This window comes from Sarcophilus harrisii, chromosome 3, assembly GCF_902635505.1.
Source record: "Sarcophilus harrisii chromosome 3, mSarHar1.11, whole genome shotgun sequence".
In the NCBI taxonomy this organism is placed as follows: Eukaryota; Metazoa; Chordata; class Mammalia; order Dasyuromorphia; family Dasyuridae; genus Sarcophilus; species Sarcophilus harrisii.
This window is the reverse complement of record NC_045428.1, coordinates 37,527,102-37,542,281: the sequence shown is the minus strand read 5'-3', so window position 1 is coordinate 37,542,281 and position 15,180 is coordinate 37,527,102. Positions and strand designations below refer to the sequence as shown.

Below are 15,180 nucleotides of genomic sequence, written 5' to 3'. Positions count from 1 at the left end.
CCTCTGGTTAGTTTGCCCCAACTCTGGTATAGAGCCTCAAGAAATGCTTTAGAAACCTTCTTTCAGGAGAAAAACAACAGCACTGATTCCTGAAGTTACTCATCAATAACAAGAATTCCTCAGATCAGACCATAAGTCTCTGTGTTCCAGTGTACCCACAGGATACATTATTCTGGACAGAAAATCCAGAACAAAAGTAAATGAATTCCTGCTTCCAACAGAACTTGTAAAAACCCTTAGAATTGTGACATTTTAATGCATCAGTACCATTTGAAGTGGGCACAACAACTCCTTCTGACATTTACCTTCCATGGTAAAGAAAGATGACCCAGTCTCTGCCTACAAAGGAATATAAGCCTCAATAGAGATCAGCCTTGTTGTACCTTATTTAGTGCAGCCACAAGTAGGATTCCCTCAGTATCAGAAATGAAAGACTTTTTTCCCCTTTCATTGGTCAAGGTCAGAAAATAGAGATGTAATCATATAAAAATAGTGAAATTTTAAAAAATGAAGCTACATTGAAAAAGCAACATGGAAGGTATATTGAGTCTGGAGTCAGAAGACCAGGACAATTTTACTACTTGCTAAATGGATGACCTTAGGCTAATCACTAGAACTTACAAAGAAAAGCCTCCTGTAAAAAGAAGTGAATGTCAATAGAAGTTTTTAAAAATCATTTCTAGTCTTGAATGTCATTAGTGTATGTGTACATGTAAATACAGAAAATCAAAGATCTAGAATGGAATAGGACCTTAGAGACAATTCATCCTCCATTGTACAGGTGAGGAAATTGAGGTTAAGGAGAGAAAATTACTTATTTAAACTCACACAGTAATAGGCAGTAGAAGTGGAATTTGAACTCACCTCTCTGATTCTGTTTCCATTTCCTTATAATGCTTATTTTTCCCTTTGTCTGGATCTGTGATTTCACAGGGAGGGGCAACACCTCCAGTGGAAACTATCTCCACTCATGCAGAGAAGAAACTCTTTTGGTCCCCTGAGGTAGAGGGGTAAAAGACTCTGCTATGGTCCAGCACTCAGCAGTGTCCAGCACATAATAGGTACTTAATAAATGGTATTTGGTTGATTGGCTGACTGACTGATGATCACAAAGCCAGTATATTAAAAACCAAGTCTTCTAGACTTCAAGGTCAGACTTCCTCTATCAACTACCTGAAGCTGCCTTTCAAAAAGTATGTGTATCATTCTTAGTATCACTCATCTTACATGTGAGGATCCTGCATGTGTGAATATATATATACATGAAGGATGAGTAATACTAAGAGTATTTATTCTTTTAAATATTTAGGTGCTATCTATATGGAAAGATTCTCTAAACTCTACTTCCTAAGGTCATTTATGAGCTGCTATTAGATAATAATTTCAGATGTCTTTTCCCTTATGTTTTCCATAATTCTGTTTCCACCTTCATGATAATATAGGCACATGCATCTATGTATGTATATATGAATATATGCATGTATATATGGGGAGGGAAAGAGGGAAAGAATGGGAGAAAGAGAGACAGAAACAGAAAGACAGAGACAGAGAGACAGATAGACAGAAATAAAGGAAGACAGTAATAGAGACAAAGAACTAGACAGAATCAGAGATGGAGAGAGAAAGATTAAGAAACTAGACCTGATTTCATATATATATATATATATATATATGTATTTAACATATTCTTACATTCATATTTACATGCATATATACATTTGTACACATAGACATAGATATGTTAAATTGAAAGGGCCTGGATAAATTATAATAGACATAAGAAACTGAGAAATTGTAGCCATCACGGAAGTAATAATACAATCTGTAATTAGGAAATTGCCTGAGAATTTAAAATAAATTTTAGGCTTAATATAAGCAAAGACTATCATGAGTTCTTGGGAAGTGATACCAACTCCCCTGAGGATCCAACATGTAGAGTTGAAAAAGTTTTTTGAATCTGTGTAGTCCAATCCCATTGTTATATATAAGGAAACCAAGACCACATGACTTGCTGGCTTTTTTTAATTCCATGTAGCCCCTGGGAGATCTTTATTTTTGTAGAGTCTTTAGGAAGAATTTCAATGTATTAAACATTCAACTTACAGAATTTTTTTAAAGTTTTGAAGAAAAAAAAGACTTCAAGACAATATAGCATAGTAAATAAAGTGCTAGGTTGGAGTCAGGAAGACCTGGATTCAAATCTGATCTCTAACTTACTAACGATGTGACTATGGACAAGTTATTTAACTTTGCTGAGCCTCATTTTTCTCATCTGTAAAATGGAGTATTTCCTGCTTTGTTAAAATGAGAGTTCTTATTCATCCATGAATTGGTATGGATTGGACTAGGTGGGCGCAAGATCTCTCCCAAATCTAATGATATGGGATACCTTGCTAGTTTGGAATGCTTGAGCAATTTTTCTGTCAGGGAGAAAAGGATTGTACACTCTGTCCAGTCTATATGACTGTGGATGATATTTGTTTATCAACAGGACTGGAATGGACAAAGAAAGTGCTTTTTAAAACCTTTTCAATTTCTTTGAAACAATCTGTTCTGACTTCCTGAAAAAAGTTTTCCAGCCAAACACGAAAGCTATCACATAGACAACTAAAAAGGTTTACTAGGGACAGATACATGAGCATTCTCACAAGAGTAGGTGATTGGTATTTCTGCTTTGTGAATCAGCACAACATGTGGGTTTTTTTTATCATTATTATTATTATTATTAATAGCATTTATAGAATGATTTAAGGTTTGCAAAGCATTTTACCTATGTTTTTTATTCTATTTGTTCCTCACAACAACCCTATGAGATATGTGCTATTATCCCCATTTACAGATGAAGAAACTGGTGCTGAAAACTTAGTAACTTGCCGAGAGACACACAGCTGATGTCCAAAGCAGGATTTGAACCTGTAGAGACTTCTGATCCAACTCCCCTCAAACTAGCAAATGACCCCTGGATGTTGCCTTTGGCCAACAGCGTTCCCAGAATTCAGTCATGTCAAGCAATACTGATCTGAAAGGTTATATGGGTCATCATTGTGGGGCTGCCAATCAGATTGCTTTGGTTTCAGCTTGTAAGAGGATGCAAGATTATCATTTGGGCTCAAATTCTATATAGAAGGCAGGACAAGAAGATGGAGAAATAGTTTTCTTAATAGATCTTCATGTCTTATTCCATACAAATTATATCATAATTAATCTTTGAGTTTACTATTGTAAGCCGAGGGGAAGGAGTTGTTCTAAGAATTATTGTTTATTATCAGAACTCTTGCCTTGCATAATTTATTTGCTATCTGGGTGTATGCAAATTACCCATAAATCTATTTGCCCTCATAAGTATCTCATAAACCTCAAATGTGACCCTCAGGAAAAGCATGAGCTCCTATAAAAATCAAAGCCACAAACCCAAAGGAATAATGGAATTTTCCCATTTTGTTGTTCACGTCATTGTCCAAATATCCAAAAGGATTCCTTGAAATTCAACCGTCAGGGCACAAATCTTCTCAAATGACAAATGATGAAAGAATAGCCTGAAATAGTATGCAGAGAGTATCACGACATGATGATTGACTTCCCGTGTCTCTCTGTATTCCCTTGTGAAAAACCTTGTCGGAAAAAAAATATGACTTTTAAATTCACTTACATGCATGAAAGTATATTTAGAGTCTATCTTGTTGCCATCATGCTAATACAAACAATAGAGCGTTAAGCAATGTTGACCTCTAAGTGTGGTTATATTCAGAAAAATGAGTTTGAAATCTGCATTTTCATGGCATGCACGTTCCTCACTGATTTTTAAAGAGAAAAAAAAGTCCAGGTTCCCGACAGCCCAATAGAACTGCTGACGGCCCTGAATCCCCGCCATAAGCTAGGCTCTGAGGGTCAGAGTCACTCTCGTCAGGGATGAAGGGGAGATAGAGCAAGAGCACTGCTTGATTTCGAAGACATCCAGTGGAGGTGGGGTCAGGGGTGGGAGGAAGTCTTCCTTTGATGGACAATAAAGCCCATTTGAATTGGTAGTGGCTGGTGGGAGACGGGAGTGAAAGCTGGAACCCCAGGATGTCATTTTTGCAGCGTTTACAATTCTGCCCTCTGACTGTAGCCACACTTCCCAACACAATGAGATTTGGGGTTCCTTCAGACGCGGAGTGCTTGTGAGAGGGGGGAAAGTTCACCATAAGCTCTAACGTGGGTGTCATGACTCTTTCCAGGTAGTAGGTGTAACCTTGAAGAAAAAGTGGCACTGTCTCCAAAAAAGTGACCTGACTCTGGCCTTGGTGGGTTTTTCTACTGTGCAAGAAATAAACAGCACCGCATGTGTTTCCGATACATCCTTTCTCGCTGATCACTGCTTTGTTCTAGAGTTCAGCATGAAAGGACTAATTTTTATTTATTTCTTTTCTTTAGTAAAATAGCATGTCAGTTGCTAATCCCAGCTACTCCGGTTGCACATATTTTTTTAATTCAAAAAAGTTTATGGATTGGTAGCATTTCAAATAAGTGATATATATTCTGAAGGTTAGACTTAGAATCTTTGAAATGCTGACCAATTGACATTATGTTCTCTTAGCCCAAGAAATGAAACTCTTGATTTTTTTTTATTTGATTTATTTTAATTACACCAGTTATCCTAGGTCTTATTTCTTTGAATAGAAAAAAAAAAAGGAATTCAGACTCGAGCATGCCTCTGTTGTCCGAAACTTCTGGGAGCATGGAAAGAAATCTTCATGGGTGGATTATACTCTTTGGGAACATAAACTACAAAGATTGTATCATGCTTATTTAGCACTGGATTTAGTTTGTAGATGGCCTCTTCTGACTTTCTATGCTTTCAGGGTGAATGTGACAGCAAACTAATTTTCACATCAGTAATGAAATGTTATATGGTTTAGTAGTGATCTAAGAAATCTCTTCACAAAACATGAAATTATATACAGTTTTATGTGAAGCATCAATATTGTTCCAATCTAGAAGAACTCCTGTATAATAATGCATTCAGATGTTTAGCCATACATAGGTCAAGAATTATGTGACACTGCAATCAGATTGCCTGTGAAGATGGCTGCCATTGAGAAGGTTGGGGAAATTTCTGAAATCCCATACTCAGATTTCTAGAAAAAAAAGGGGGGGACATTTCCCTTTAAAGAAAAATCTCTAGCATTTCAGGCAATTGTACAAATTCTAAAGTTTAATCTCACAGAAAAGAGAATATATAATTGTTCTCAGAAATAAATTACTAGCTTTTAAATTTTATGAAGGAAAAGGGTGAGAAAATTAGATAGTGGTTTCTTTTTTTAAAGAAAAGTGTGGGGGGAAGTTGTCTTTTAAATGGAGACTTTGCTTAATGAGATACACTTTGAAAACCATATGTGTACCCTAGTGAAAGAATTCCATCTTCCTTTGTTGTTTTGTGGTTATCAAAATAAACTTGGCCTTAGAGGTTAGCAGTGACCTTAGCAGATATTGCTCTTTTCAGATATTGGCCACCAAAATTCCATCACACTCCTTAATCTACCATGTACAGGATACTGCCATATCCCTGTGAACCCCATTTCCATTTTTTTCAGCTCACTGCCGAGGCAAACCATTAAATGCATTCTTAGAGTCGAATTCCCCATTTCTAGAAAAGCCCTTTGTTTATACAAGGTGATGAGAAAATAAGCTTTGAGAAGCTTATTTTAAAAGGGAAGTTTATTTTCTTTTGGTAAAAGATTTGAAATATCAGTTTTCACATCACCTGAAAAGCATCTAAGTTCTTAGCAGATCGAGTTTTGAGCAGATTGAGAGTTTTTCAAGTTCCCCATTGCCTTTAATGATAAGAAATTTTATTTTTTCAAATTAAACAATGGGACATCTGGAGAATCCCATTATCCTGTTACTCTCTGGAATTATGAAATATTAGTCTACAAATATTGTCTTTGGAGAGCATAGTTGTTAATTTACCCATTAACCATTCTTTGGCTCGTGTCTGGATTTATGACGTTCCTTAAGAATGACATCTTTGTAAGTCAGGTCAATTTCTTAGTCTCAGACATCTTGATAGTCAAGAAAGAGATCCAGGGTCAGACTACCATCCACAGCAGGCTGGGCAAATTATAAAACCACCATTCATTTTCCACTCTACCTTAGGTAAATTAGAGTTTGCTACCCTCCATGTGGTCCTGTGGACATGTGCTTTCTGGGGTAGTTCAATACTATTCCTTATCTCAAATTGGATGTACCATTATCATTCAATCAACCCATCAATCGACAAGTATTTACCAAGCATTTACAATGTTCCTGGCACTATCCTAGGCAATGGGTATTCAATAACAGAAATAATCCCAACCCTCAACGAGCTTGCATTCTACCAGGGAAGATGTGACATAAGTGAGGGATTTCTAAATTATTGTTAATGTCATGAAAATTGCATTTGAAAGATATTACAAATATAAAACACAATGTTAATATTAAATATAACATATATAATGTCCGTGGTAAAGTTGTAAACACTAACTAGATGTTCATAAATCTCCTTTCCAGTATTTTTGTGTATTTTGTTCTCAGCCAAGAACCTCAAGACTTCCTTCTACCTTCCTACTCTTCATTTTATGTTGTGGATTGTTCTTTAACCAGTTAGAATTTCTTGTATCAAATAACAAGTTCACGTTTCCTCCTGACCCAAGTCATTGTTGATTTCACTGTTATAGGGGAAAAGCTCTAGGGCAGCCGATAAGGCTGTTGCCATGGTGATGAAGGAGATACCGAGGGAGGAGTCTGCTGAAGAAAAGCCCCTCCTTACTATGACATCACAGGTGGGCAGACCAATAGGGTTCCAGTAGGAAGCTGACATATGTTAATCGATCAGAGACTGGTTTTTTACTAGTGGAGAAACATTCACTTTTTTGAACCAATAAAAAAAAAAAGAGACAGTTTTCACTGAAACAATTATAAAAATGGAAAATTGGGGGGGAGGGAAAGAAAATACAATTTAGTACTTAATTATGGATATTAATTTTCATTACTCAATCTTAGTTATTTTTTTAAATATATGTATACATACAAATACGACAAATGTTGCTTCATTATGAAGGACTATTAAAAAGAACCTTTGGGAAATGGATAATCATTCATTGAACAGTACTTTGGAGTAAAAAGAAAACTAAATGCAAATTCCAATTGACAAAGTTATTTGAATAGAGCCCATAGACATATGTCAGTTTGCCAGTAGATTTTCTAAACCGATTTTCTTAAATGTTAAATATATCCATGTTGTGAATATGTGCATTGCAAACATATGTATACACATATTGTTATGGATAACTAACTTTGAAGGGTGATCCAAAAGTCCACTTGCCAGAAATTGCTTGTGCAAAGTTTTGCCTATGTGGTGACCTTGATATCATCAGCGCTGTTTAGTCTATAAGCACGAAGGGGCCAATTTTTGCATTTGTTATAACTTAATTACGAGAAGCAAATTTGGGCATATGTGCAGGGGCTCTCTGATGATGTGTGGGAGGCAGCCGGGCTTTTGAACCATCCTGCAAAATTAATGCATATATGTATATATATATAAGAGAGATGGCATGGAGTAGTGGATAGAGGGCTAGCCTTGAAATCAGTGAGACCTGAATTCAAGTCTCGGCTCTGACATATGTAAGCTATGTGATCAAGGGCAAGTCATTAAGTTTCTCCATACTTCCAGATAACCCTCTGAGATTCTGTAATACAATAAAAAGAGAATTGGATTTTGAACTCGGAATCCAAGGTATGCTACTCACTACCTGTGAGGCTTTGAATAAATGATCAAACTGTCTGGACCTCAGCTCCCTCAACTGCAAAAAGAGGGGGTTGGACTAGTTGACCCCTATGTCCATCTCTAAATCCACGATTCCATGATTCTTTGATTCAAGTTAGAGAAGCAAGCAACAATCTGCCTCCTTAAATAAGTTTTCATATGGGGAGTTCCCTGTACTTATGGAATCATAGCTCTAGATCCCCCTACCACCTTCAACAAAAAAATAACACACAAAGTTATCACACTCAGTTTGGGGTGCTGCCATATCCCCCAATTATTTTTTTATTTTTATTTCTAAAAGAAAATTAAATTTTTATTTACAATGAATGTAAAATGTAGTTTATGATGCTTTATTCCACAATTCATTTTTCCAAATCCAGCCAATGATTTGTTCACTGAACAGGACATGTCTAAAGTCGATATGCCCCCTGAAGACCCTTAAAGAAGGCATTTATGCCCAAAGTTATGTTTTAGCAGTTCACTTTATTCCATCAGCAAATCTTTTCTTCCAGTTGCTAAAAACATATGTGGTTTTGTTTTATCCTCAACGTTATGTTACAAGTAATGAAAATTATAATGACATGTTACATCCAAATTGGGTAAGGAAAACGTCTGTTAAAGAGAGCCAAGGAGTTTTGGCTGAATTTTATATTTTCAGAGCTGTTAGGACGTGTGTGTGTGTGTGTGTGTGTGTGTGTGTGTGGTGTTGTGTTTTAATCTACAAAATAGAGAAGCTTCATTTCAATGACGCACAGAACATGTTGATGCAGTTGCTTGGTATTTATCAACTTTTCCAGACTCCAGTTATTCCACCCACTTTCCATTTTGCATCCGTTAGATGCTTGGCAGAGTTACTCTGAGTCTATATGACCTTTGTGAATTTACCTCAGCCAAAATATCTAGCCAGTTCTATTCACAGCTGCTCATGAAACTGCCACATGAGTGACAGGTAGTGATAAATACATTGGGTGGTCTCAGATATCCATGAGCATGTAGATGAGCCTTTCTGATCCAGAAGATCACTGCTGGTTCCGTTTTGCAGCGATGTACCTGGTCACCATATGCTGCATTTCAGGGAATACATTAGTCTATTGAACTCCCTTTCTCTTTTGCCCAAACAAGGATTTTTTTTCAATTATATGATTTTCAGTTATCCTTCTTAAATTTTCAAAGTGACTGTTCTTCCCACAATCTTGACAAAATGTTTTGTCCAAAATGAATATTGCCCTGTTCTTGTATTCAGAAAAGAGTGGATGTCGGTTTCCTCCTCTAATATCTGTCTATCATTGCTATGTGTTTTTGACAATCAGTTAAAGCATTGCTGCATGAGAATTCTAGACTGCTTTCTTTCATGCATCCTATTCTTGTTGCACGCTGTCTCGTTTATGAATTGGCAACACGAGAACACCTATTCATAAACATTTTTGGCACCTGTTGTGCTAGGTGTTTTTAAAAAAAAAAAATAAATTGATTCAGTGACAGCTGTTATCCAGTTACTTCTCAGTTGAATGCACACTTTTATTACTTGATACATCCACGTGGACTCTTCTCTGTTATGCACCAGTGGTGTATACCAGGCAAAGCTAAAAAATAAAAAAGAAGCAGGATGATCTGAAAAAGTGAGTACTTTCCATGGTGACCATAGCATTCAATCTATGTCCCATATCATCTGTTGTTCTCCTAACCTACCTGTATGAATGTACTAGTGTCATGAAGCATTTTTGTGCTGGTGTCTCTACATCAAGTTCCCCGGTGAGGGGCGATGTCCATGAGAATGCTGTAAGTGGCCCATGACCCCATTTTGCAGAATCATCTCTATCCATGGTCTGATGGGGAAGGGGAGAACTGATGTTTCATGTCATGTTAACTAATAGGTTGGAAGATATACTAATTTACTTGCTGACAGTGTTGAGTTTCTTGGAAACTCACCCATATCCAGTAAAGTTGATGTAATAAACAACCTTTCATTTACTCAATGATCATTCATCAGATTAAATTATAATCACAAGGCTTTAGAGTATCAATACTGCTATGTTGTGTTTCTATGTATTTATGCCTGTTGTCCATGAATCATCTTTCAGCCTCATTCCTATCCCCAGCTTCAGAAGTCCATGAGTTTTTCTCTAGTCTTATGGACCAAGTGAAGATAATGTTGAATATGAAATCTGAACTCAATAATTTCTGAACATCCAAAAGAGCTACATGATTGTGATTGTTACCCATTCATGCTTTATGAGTGCATGGATTGAGCACCAACAAAGACTCAAGCACATTATATAATGCAGGATTCAGATTGGACTGCCCCTGGACTGACCCATTTCAAATATCACAGGAAAACAGAGGTAGAGTCATATAGCAGTCAAGAAGAATAGTTGTAATGAGTCTATTTCAGTACACAGCAAAAAGTGAGAGACAGCACGGTATAGTGGAAAACATTTAGGACTAAGAGTTAGGGTTCAAATCCCAGCTTCATCTCTTAGTATTCCATGCTCTTTGGCAACTTCTCTGAGTCTCATTTCCTTTAACTGTAAGATGAAGGGGTTGGTCTAAGATGACCATCAAGATCTCTTTCATCTCAAGTCCTTGATCCTTCATATTTGATGAAATATTTGAAGGATAAAAATAGAGTTTGTTAAGGTGTGATAGGTGAACTTTTTCTTTACATACAATCGCAAGAAAGTCTGTAGAGTGAGAGTATTCCACATATGGGGGACAACCCAAGAAAAAGTAGAGTGTAAAGACATAGACAATGATATAAGAGAAATAACACTGTTAGTAGATCAGAAAATACTCAAAAAAAAAGAGAAGAAGACAGAAAAAATAGGAAGGAGCTAGATTGTGAAGTAGTATGTTACATTTGGTCCTGGAGGTGATGGGAAATCCACTCTAGGTTAGTGAGTTGGGGTGTGACAAAGAGGAGGCCAACTACTTCTGTGTCTCCAGGACCTTCTTGCTCTTTCCTAGTTCTCTTATTAATTGACATGAGAACTGGCATTAATTGCCCATTAATAATGGTTTCCCAGAACCACTGACTTGACCACCTAACTCAAACCCTCTTCACAGCAAGATGGGTCTTGACATCTATCACCTTTCACCAGACACCAATATCTACTTACTTCCTTATATCTTTGAATCCCATCCCTTTCCTCTGCACTATAATCCTCATATGTCTCTGTTTTCCACAGATGCTTCATTGTAGTAAAAGCAGAGGAATAGAGAGAAGCTTCCTGATCAGATACCCGCAACTGCCTATTCTTCCCTCTCCTAGTACCATGGAGTGCTACATTAATTAGGGCTTTGTTTCTGCTCCTAACATCAATGCTAATCATTTTGTTGAACCAAATTCTACTACATTTGTTAAATTAAAATATATTAGAATCCTCACAATATACAATATATAAAATTATCTTTCACAAGTCATATCTACTAGTAGGGCAGTATTTTTTTTATCAATATTGGCACATAGAGAGACAGTGTGGTATAATGGGTAGAGAGCCTGCTCCAGAAGCAGGAAGACCTGGGTTTAAGTTTTTCTTGGACACACACAAGTTATGTGACCCTAGCAAATCACTTAAATTCTGAGTACTCTAGGTCCAGACAAGTGTCTAAAACTGTAGGATATTCTACTGCATTGGTAAAAGGAGCTTTCTTACCTGGGAGTATCCTATATTTGTGAAATCTCAGTTCTAGAATTCTTCCCTGTTTTCACATTTCCAATGAAAGCATTGGGCATTTCACAAGCTTACCTCCATGTTGAAAAGATTCTGTGTCATCTCCAGAGATCTCCCATGGCCTTGCTGTATATAGGTATTTTTAATGCCCAGAAAATACTCAAGGTGATCTCCAAAGAACTAGATTCAGTCAAAAAGGATTTGCTACAAATGTCTTATGTGCTTGCATTTACTACTTATAGTTCTAGCATGTTATGCCCTCCCCAATCCAGAGAACCGTGGGAATCTTTCAGAACTATTCAGGATATTAGCTCCCACTTGAATAGAGATCAAGAAATGCAAAGGAAGAGGACTTTATAAAGTCACTAAAGTATAATCAAAAACTTGGATAATGGCTGGGATCCCTTCAAAACTCTGAAATTCTGTTAGGCTGGGAATGGAGTCTTCCATACCTTCTGCTAGGTTCACTGTTTTATTTATCCTATTGATTAGGCTTCCTACAAGCTTACTGACACATGATTTAGTTTGAGGTGCTTTTCTAAATAAGGACAAAGCTCCTATGGTCCTAGGCAGGTAACTTAATAACACAACATATAATACAACACCAACCAGGAACCTAATTGATGAATATGACACCTGCATTGAATCAACAATGTTAGGGAAAAAAAAAAAACAAAGAAGGCATATGGGGAGTTTCCAAACACAAACTCCTACGCTGTGTTAAAAACAGATCCAAACACTTTCCATTCATGTAGAAACTAATTAAGAAAAACTTCAGAATGTTTAATTGTTTCACATGCAGTAAGAAAAAAAGACAAGTTGTTTAACTGGATTTTTTTTTAAATCAGCATTGACAGAAAAGGGGGGAAGTATTGACACCTTGTTTTCCAGTCTGCTTTTAATGATATGGTTTTTTATCTTAAGTTTTTTTCCAGTTCAGTGGAAGCAGATGAGTTTTTCTCTAACCTACTTAGAAATGAAAATGAAACATTCCTTTTTAAATCAAACACCGATCCAGGTCCTTTAGTCTAATAAATGATTTTCCCTTGTTCATGAGAATATGTCATTATCTTTGGAGGCTCTTGTGTTATTATTTAAAATGCATTCAGTTTTGGGAGCCATTGTATAGCATCTAGGGTACCATGGATTTTCTTTGTCCCAAAATTAAAATATAAATGTTTGGATAAATTATAAACTCATAATATTAAATATACAAATAAACCAAAAAAACCTTGAAGCCTCAACTCCTTTGTATTTGAAAATAGCTCCTGATAGTTCCCCCCCCCTTTTTTTCCTCTTTTGAAATCAGGGAAAGACATTTAGGTCAAGGGTATGAGTGGCAGGGATGCTTCATCCCTTTCAACAAAACCATTGGCTTGGACACAGGCATACCAGAGATCAGGAATGCTTTCACTTATCCAGTACATGAATAAATATGAAATCCAGCCCAAGGAGGTAGAATTGATCATGGACTCACTGATATAGACTTGGAAGGTCATCTAGACCAATCTGAAGATTATCTAGTGAAATCCTTTCATTTACAGAAGCGGAAAGTGAAGCACACACACATACAAAAAAAAGTGATTTGACCAATATAGTAGAAGCAAGATTCAAATCCAGTTCTTCTGAACCCACATCCAGCACTGTTTTAGCAGGGCGTTTCACTTATAGACCACACTGCCACATTTGCACTTCGTTAGCACTGTCCTATACTACTACAATAACTTATCAAGCCTTCCCAGCTGCTCTGGATCCAGGAAGTCATAGATTCATAAGTTCATAGATACAGAATATATATATATATATATATATATATATATATATATATATATCCAGAGAGAGACAGACACAGAGACAGAGACAGAGATATAGAGAGAGACAGAGAGACAGAAAGAGAGAGAGAGAGAGAGAGAGCTAGCTTTTAAAGAAACCCTAAAGATCATCAAGTCCAATCTGAGGCCCAGAGAGGGCAAGATCATATATCAAGGAACCATCTGAAGCAGAATTAAAAGTTAGATTTTCCTGACTCTGAATCTAGTCATAGTATTCCCCCATCTTCTCTTCTTCCTAACCAATGAAAGCATCACCTGCCATTCATTTCTGCCCCTGGTAACTCCCAATTACTTTTCCAAGTCTCCCTTTTTGGTTTTCTTCTAACTCCTTCCTAAACCCTGCATCCATTGCTTCAGAAACTCTGCTCATCCTCCAAAGTTTTATATGAACCAAACTAGATTCCCATAGGAGAAAAAATAAAACATTGACCTAGAAAGCAGAAAATGCTTAACAGAATGTTCAGGGAAGTCAGTCTAAGGAATTGGGAGTGAAAATAAAGGGTGGTTGTGGGCTTAAAACAACCTAGGTGCCAAATTCAAATTAGGAGACCAGGTCCCTAGGGTGTGGGCAAAGACCAATATTACAATAATTAAATAAATGCTACCTAATGGAAACCTTTCTTTTCCTATAAATAATATGCAAATAAAAGGGATAGGAATTAACACTGTTCACATTAAAAAGTCTACTTTTCAATTCTGTTTTCTGGTCCTATTTCCCTCAACCATCAATACAGAGACTGCTAAGCATTCTATTTAAAAAAAAATCAAAGAAGTACTTGGTTGAATGAGATGGAAAGAGGCCGAAATCCTTCTGTTAACTTTCAGCAGATTTGCCTATAAGCATTAAGCCTGCCAAGAAACCTACCCACTTCCTTAGTTTCCTCTGAGGGCTGTTTCCTATGAGATTTTTATGTAGCTAAACCATCCTACTGCCTTATGTTTCCTATATGACATTTTTATGTAGAAAAAAATACCCTTATTGCTTCCCAAATGAGGTTTTTATGTGGATAGACCATCCCACTTCCTTACTGTTTCCAACATAAGGTTTTTATGTATACAAACCATCCCACTTCCTTTAATTTTTTGAACCAGACCTGTGGTTTTGTGAGTATAAGGAACTCCCAGGCAGAAAGCTCCCTCTATGAAAGCAGGTTGACACCTTCTCTCCAACATACAATCCAGGTCCATTGATAGGATAGATAAGTAATTTGCACAGAGTCACATAGCCAGTGTATTTCAGAGGCAAGAGATAAGCTCAGGTATTCCTGACTCCCAACTCAGTCGACCATCCAGTTCACCAGGCTGCCTTGTCCATTGCTTCTCAAACACAGATTTTCTGTAAATAAGCTATCCCATTTCTTTATAGTTTCCTATATTATTTTTATGTAAATAAACCATTCCACTGCCTTTTTTTCTTTCACTTTAAAATTATTTTCTCCCCTATATAGTAATATTATTTTCTTATCAGGTTTACTCTTAACAGGAGGCTCTACATAATTTATATCTGAGTATAAATTACAGAAATCTAATACTCTGGGGACTTGTTTTTGCTCTTTTCCTGAAGTTTAGAACAGTTCCTAATATTTATTATCATGGTCAAGACAGAGTTATGGCTTTGGGAAGCAGTGAATGTTTAGGTTTTCTTTTCTACAGAACAGTTTAATTTAGTCTAAATTAATCATTAAAGACATTCTAAAGCCTGTCAAGGTGATATGAATTATACTTACCAAATATTGAGATGTCCTGAAGCTGTAGCCAAGGGGGCTAGCCCTCTCTGATTGTTAACTTTTATACTTCTTTTATCTAAATTATATTAACAAAGAAAAATGGTTTCCAACAGACATCTATATGATCCTCCACTTGCTCCCAACATAAATGTCTATCCCCTAAAATA

General features: G+C 36.6%; 1 protein-coding gene across 11 annotated transcripts in view; it reads left to right on the top strand.

Moving 5' to 3' along the window:
- PEX5L (peroxisomal biogenesis factor 5 like) overlaps positions 1–15,180 on the top strand; it is a 262,094-nt gene that overhangs the window by 148,907 nt on the left and 98,007 nt on the right. For 4 of the 11 annotated variants that reach the window (XM_031957712.1, XM_031957710.1, XM_031957709.1 and 1 more), the window contains 2 exons: positions 4,218–4,283; positions 6,696–6,800. The exons of 2 other annotated variants lie outside the window; for them this stretch is intronic. In XM_031957712.1, coding sequence (XP_031813572.1) covers positions 4,218–4,283; positions 6,696–6,800 — 171 coding nt within the window. The remainder of the gene's footprint in view (positions 1–4,217; positions 4,284–6,695; positions 6,801–15,180) is intronic. 5 more of the 11 variants (XM_031957715.1, XM_031957714.1, XM_031957716.1 and 2 more) reach the window with 2 other exon arrangements.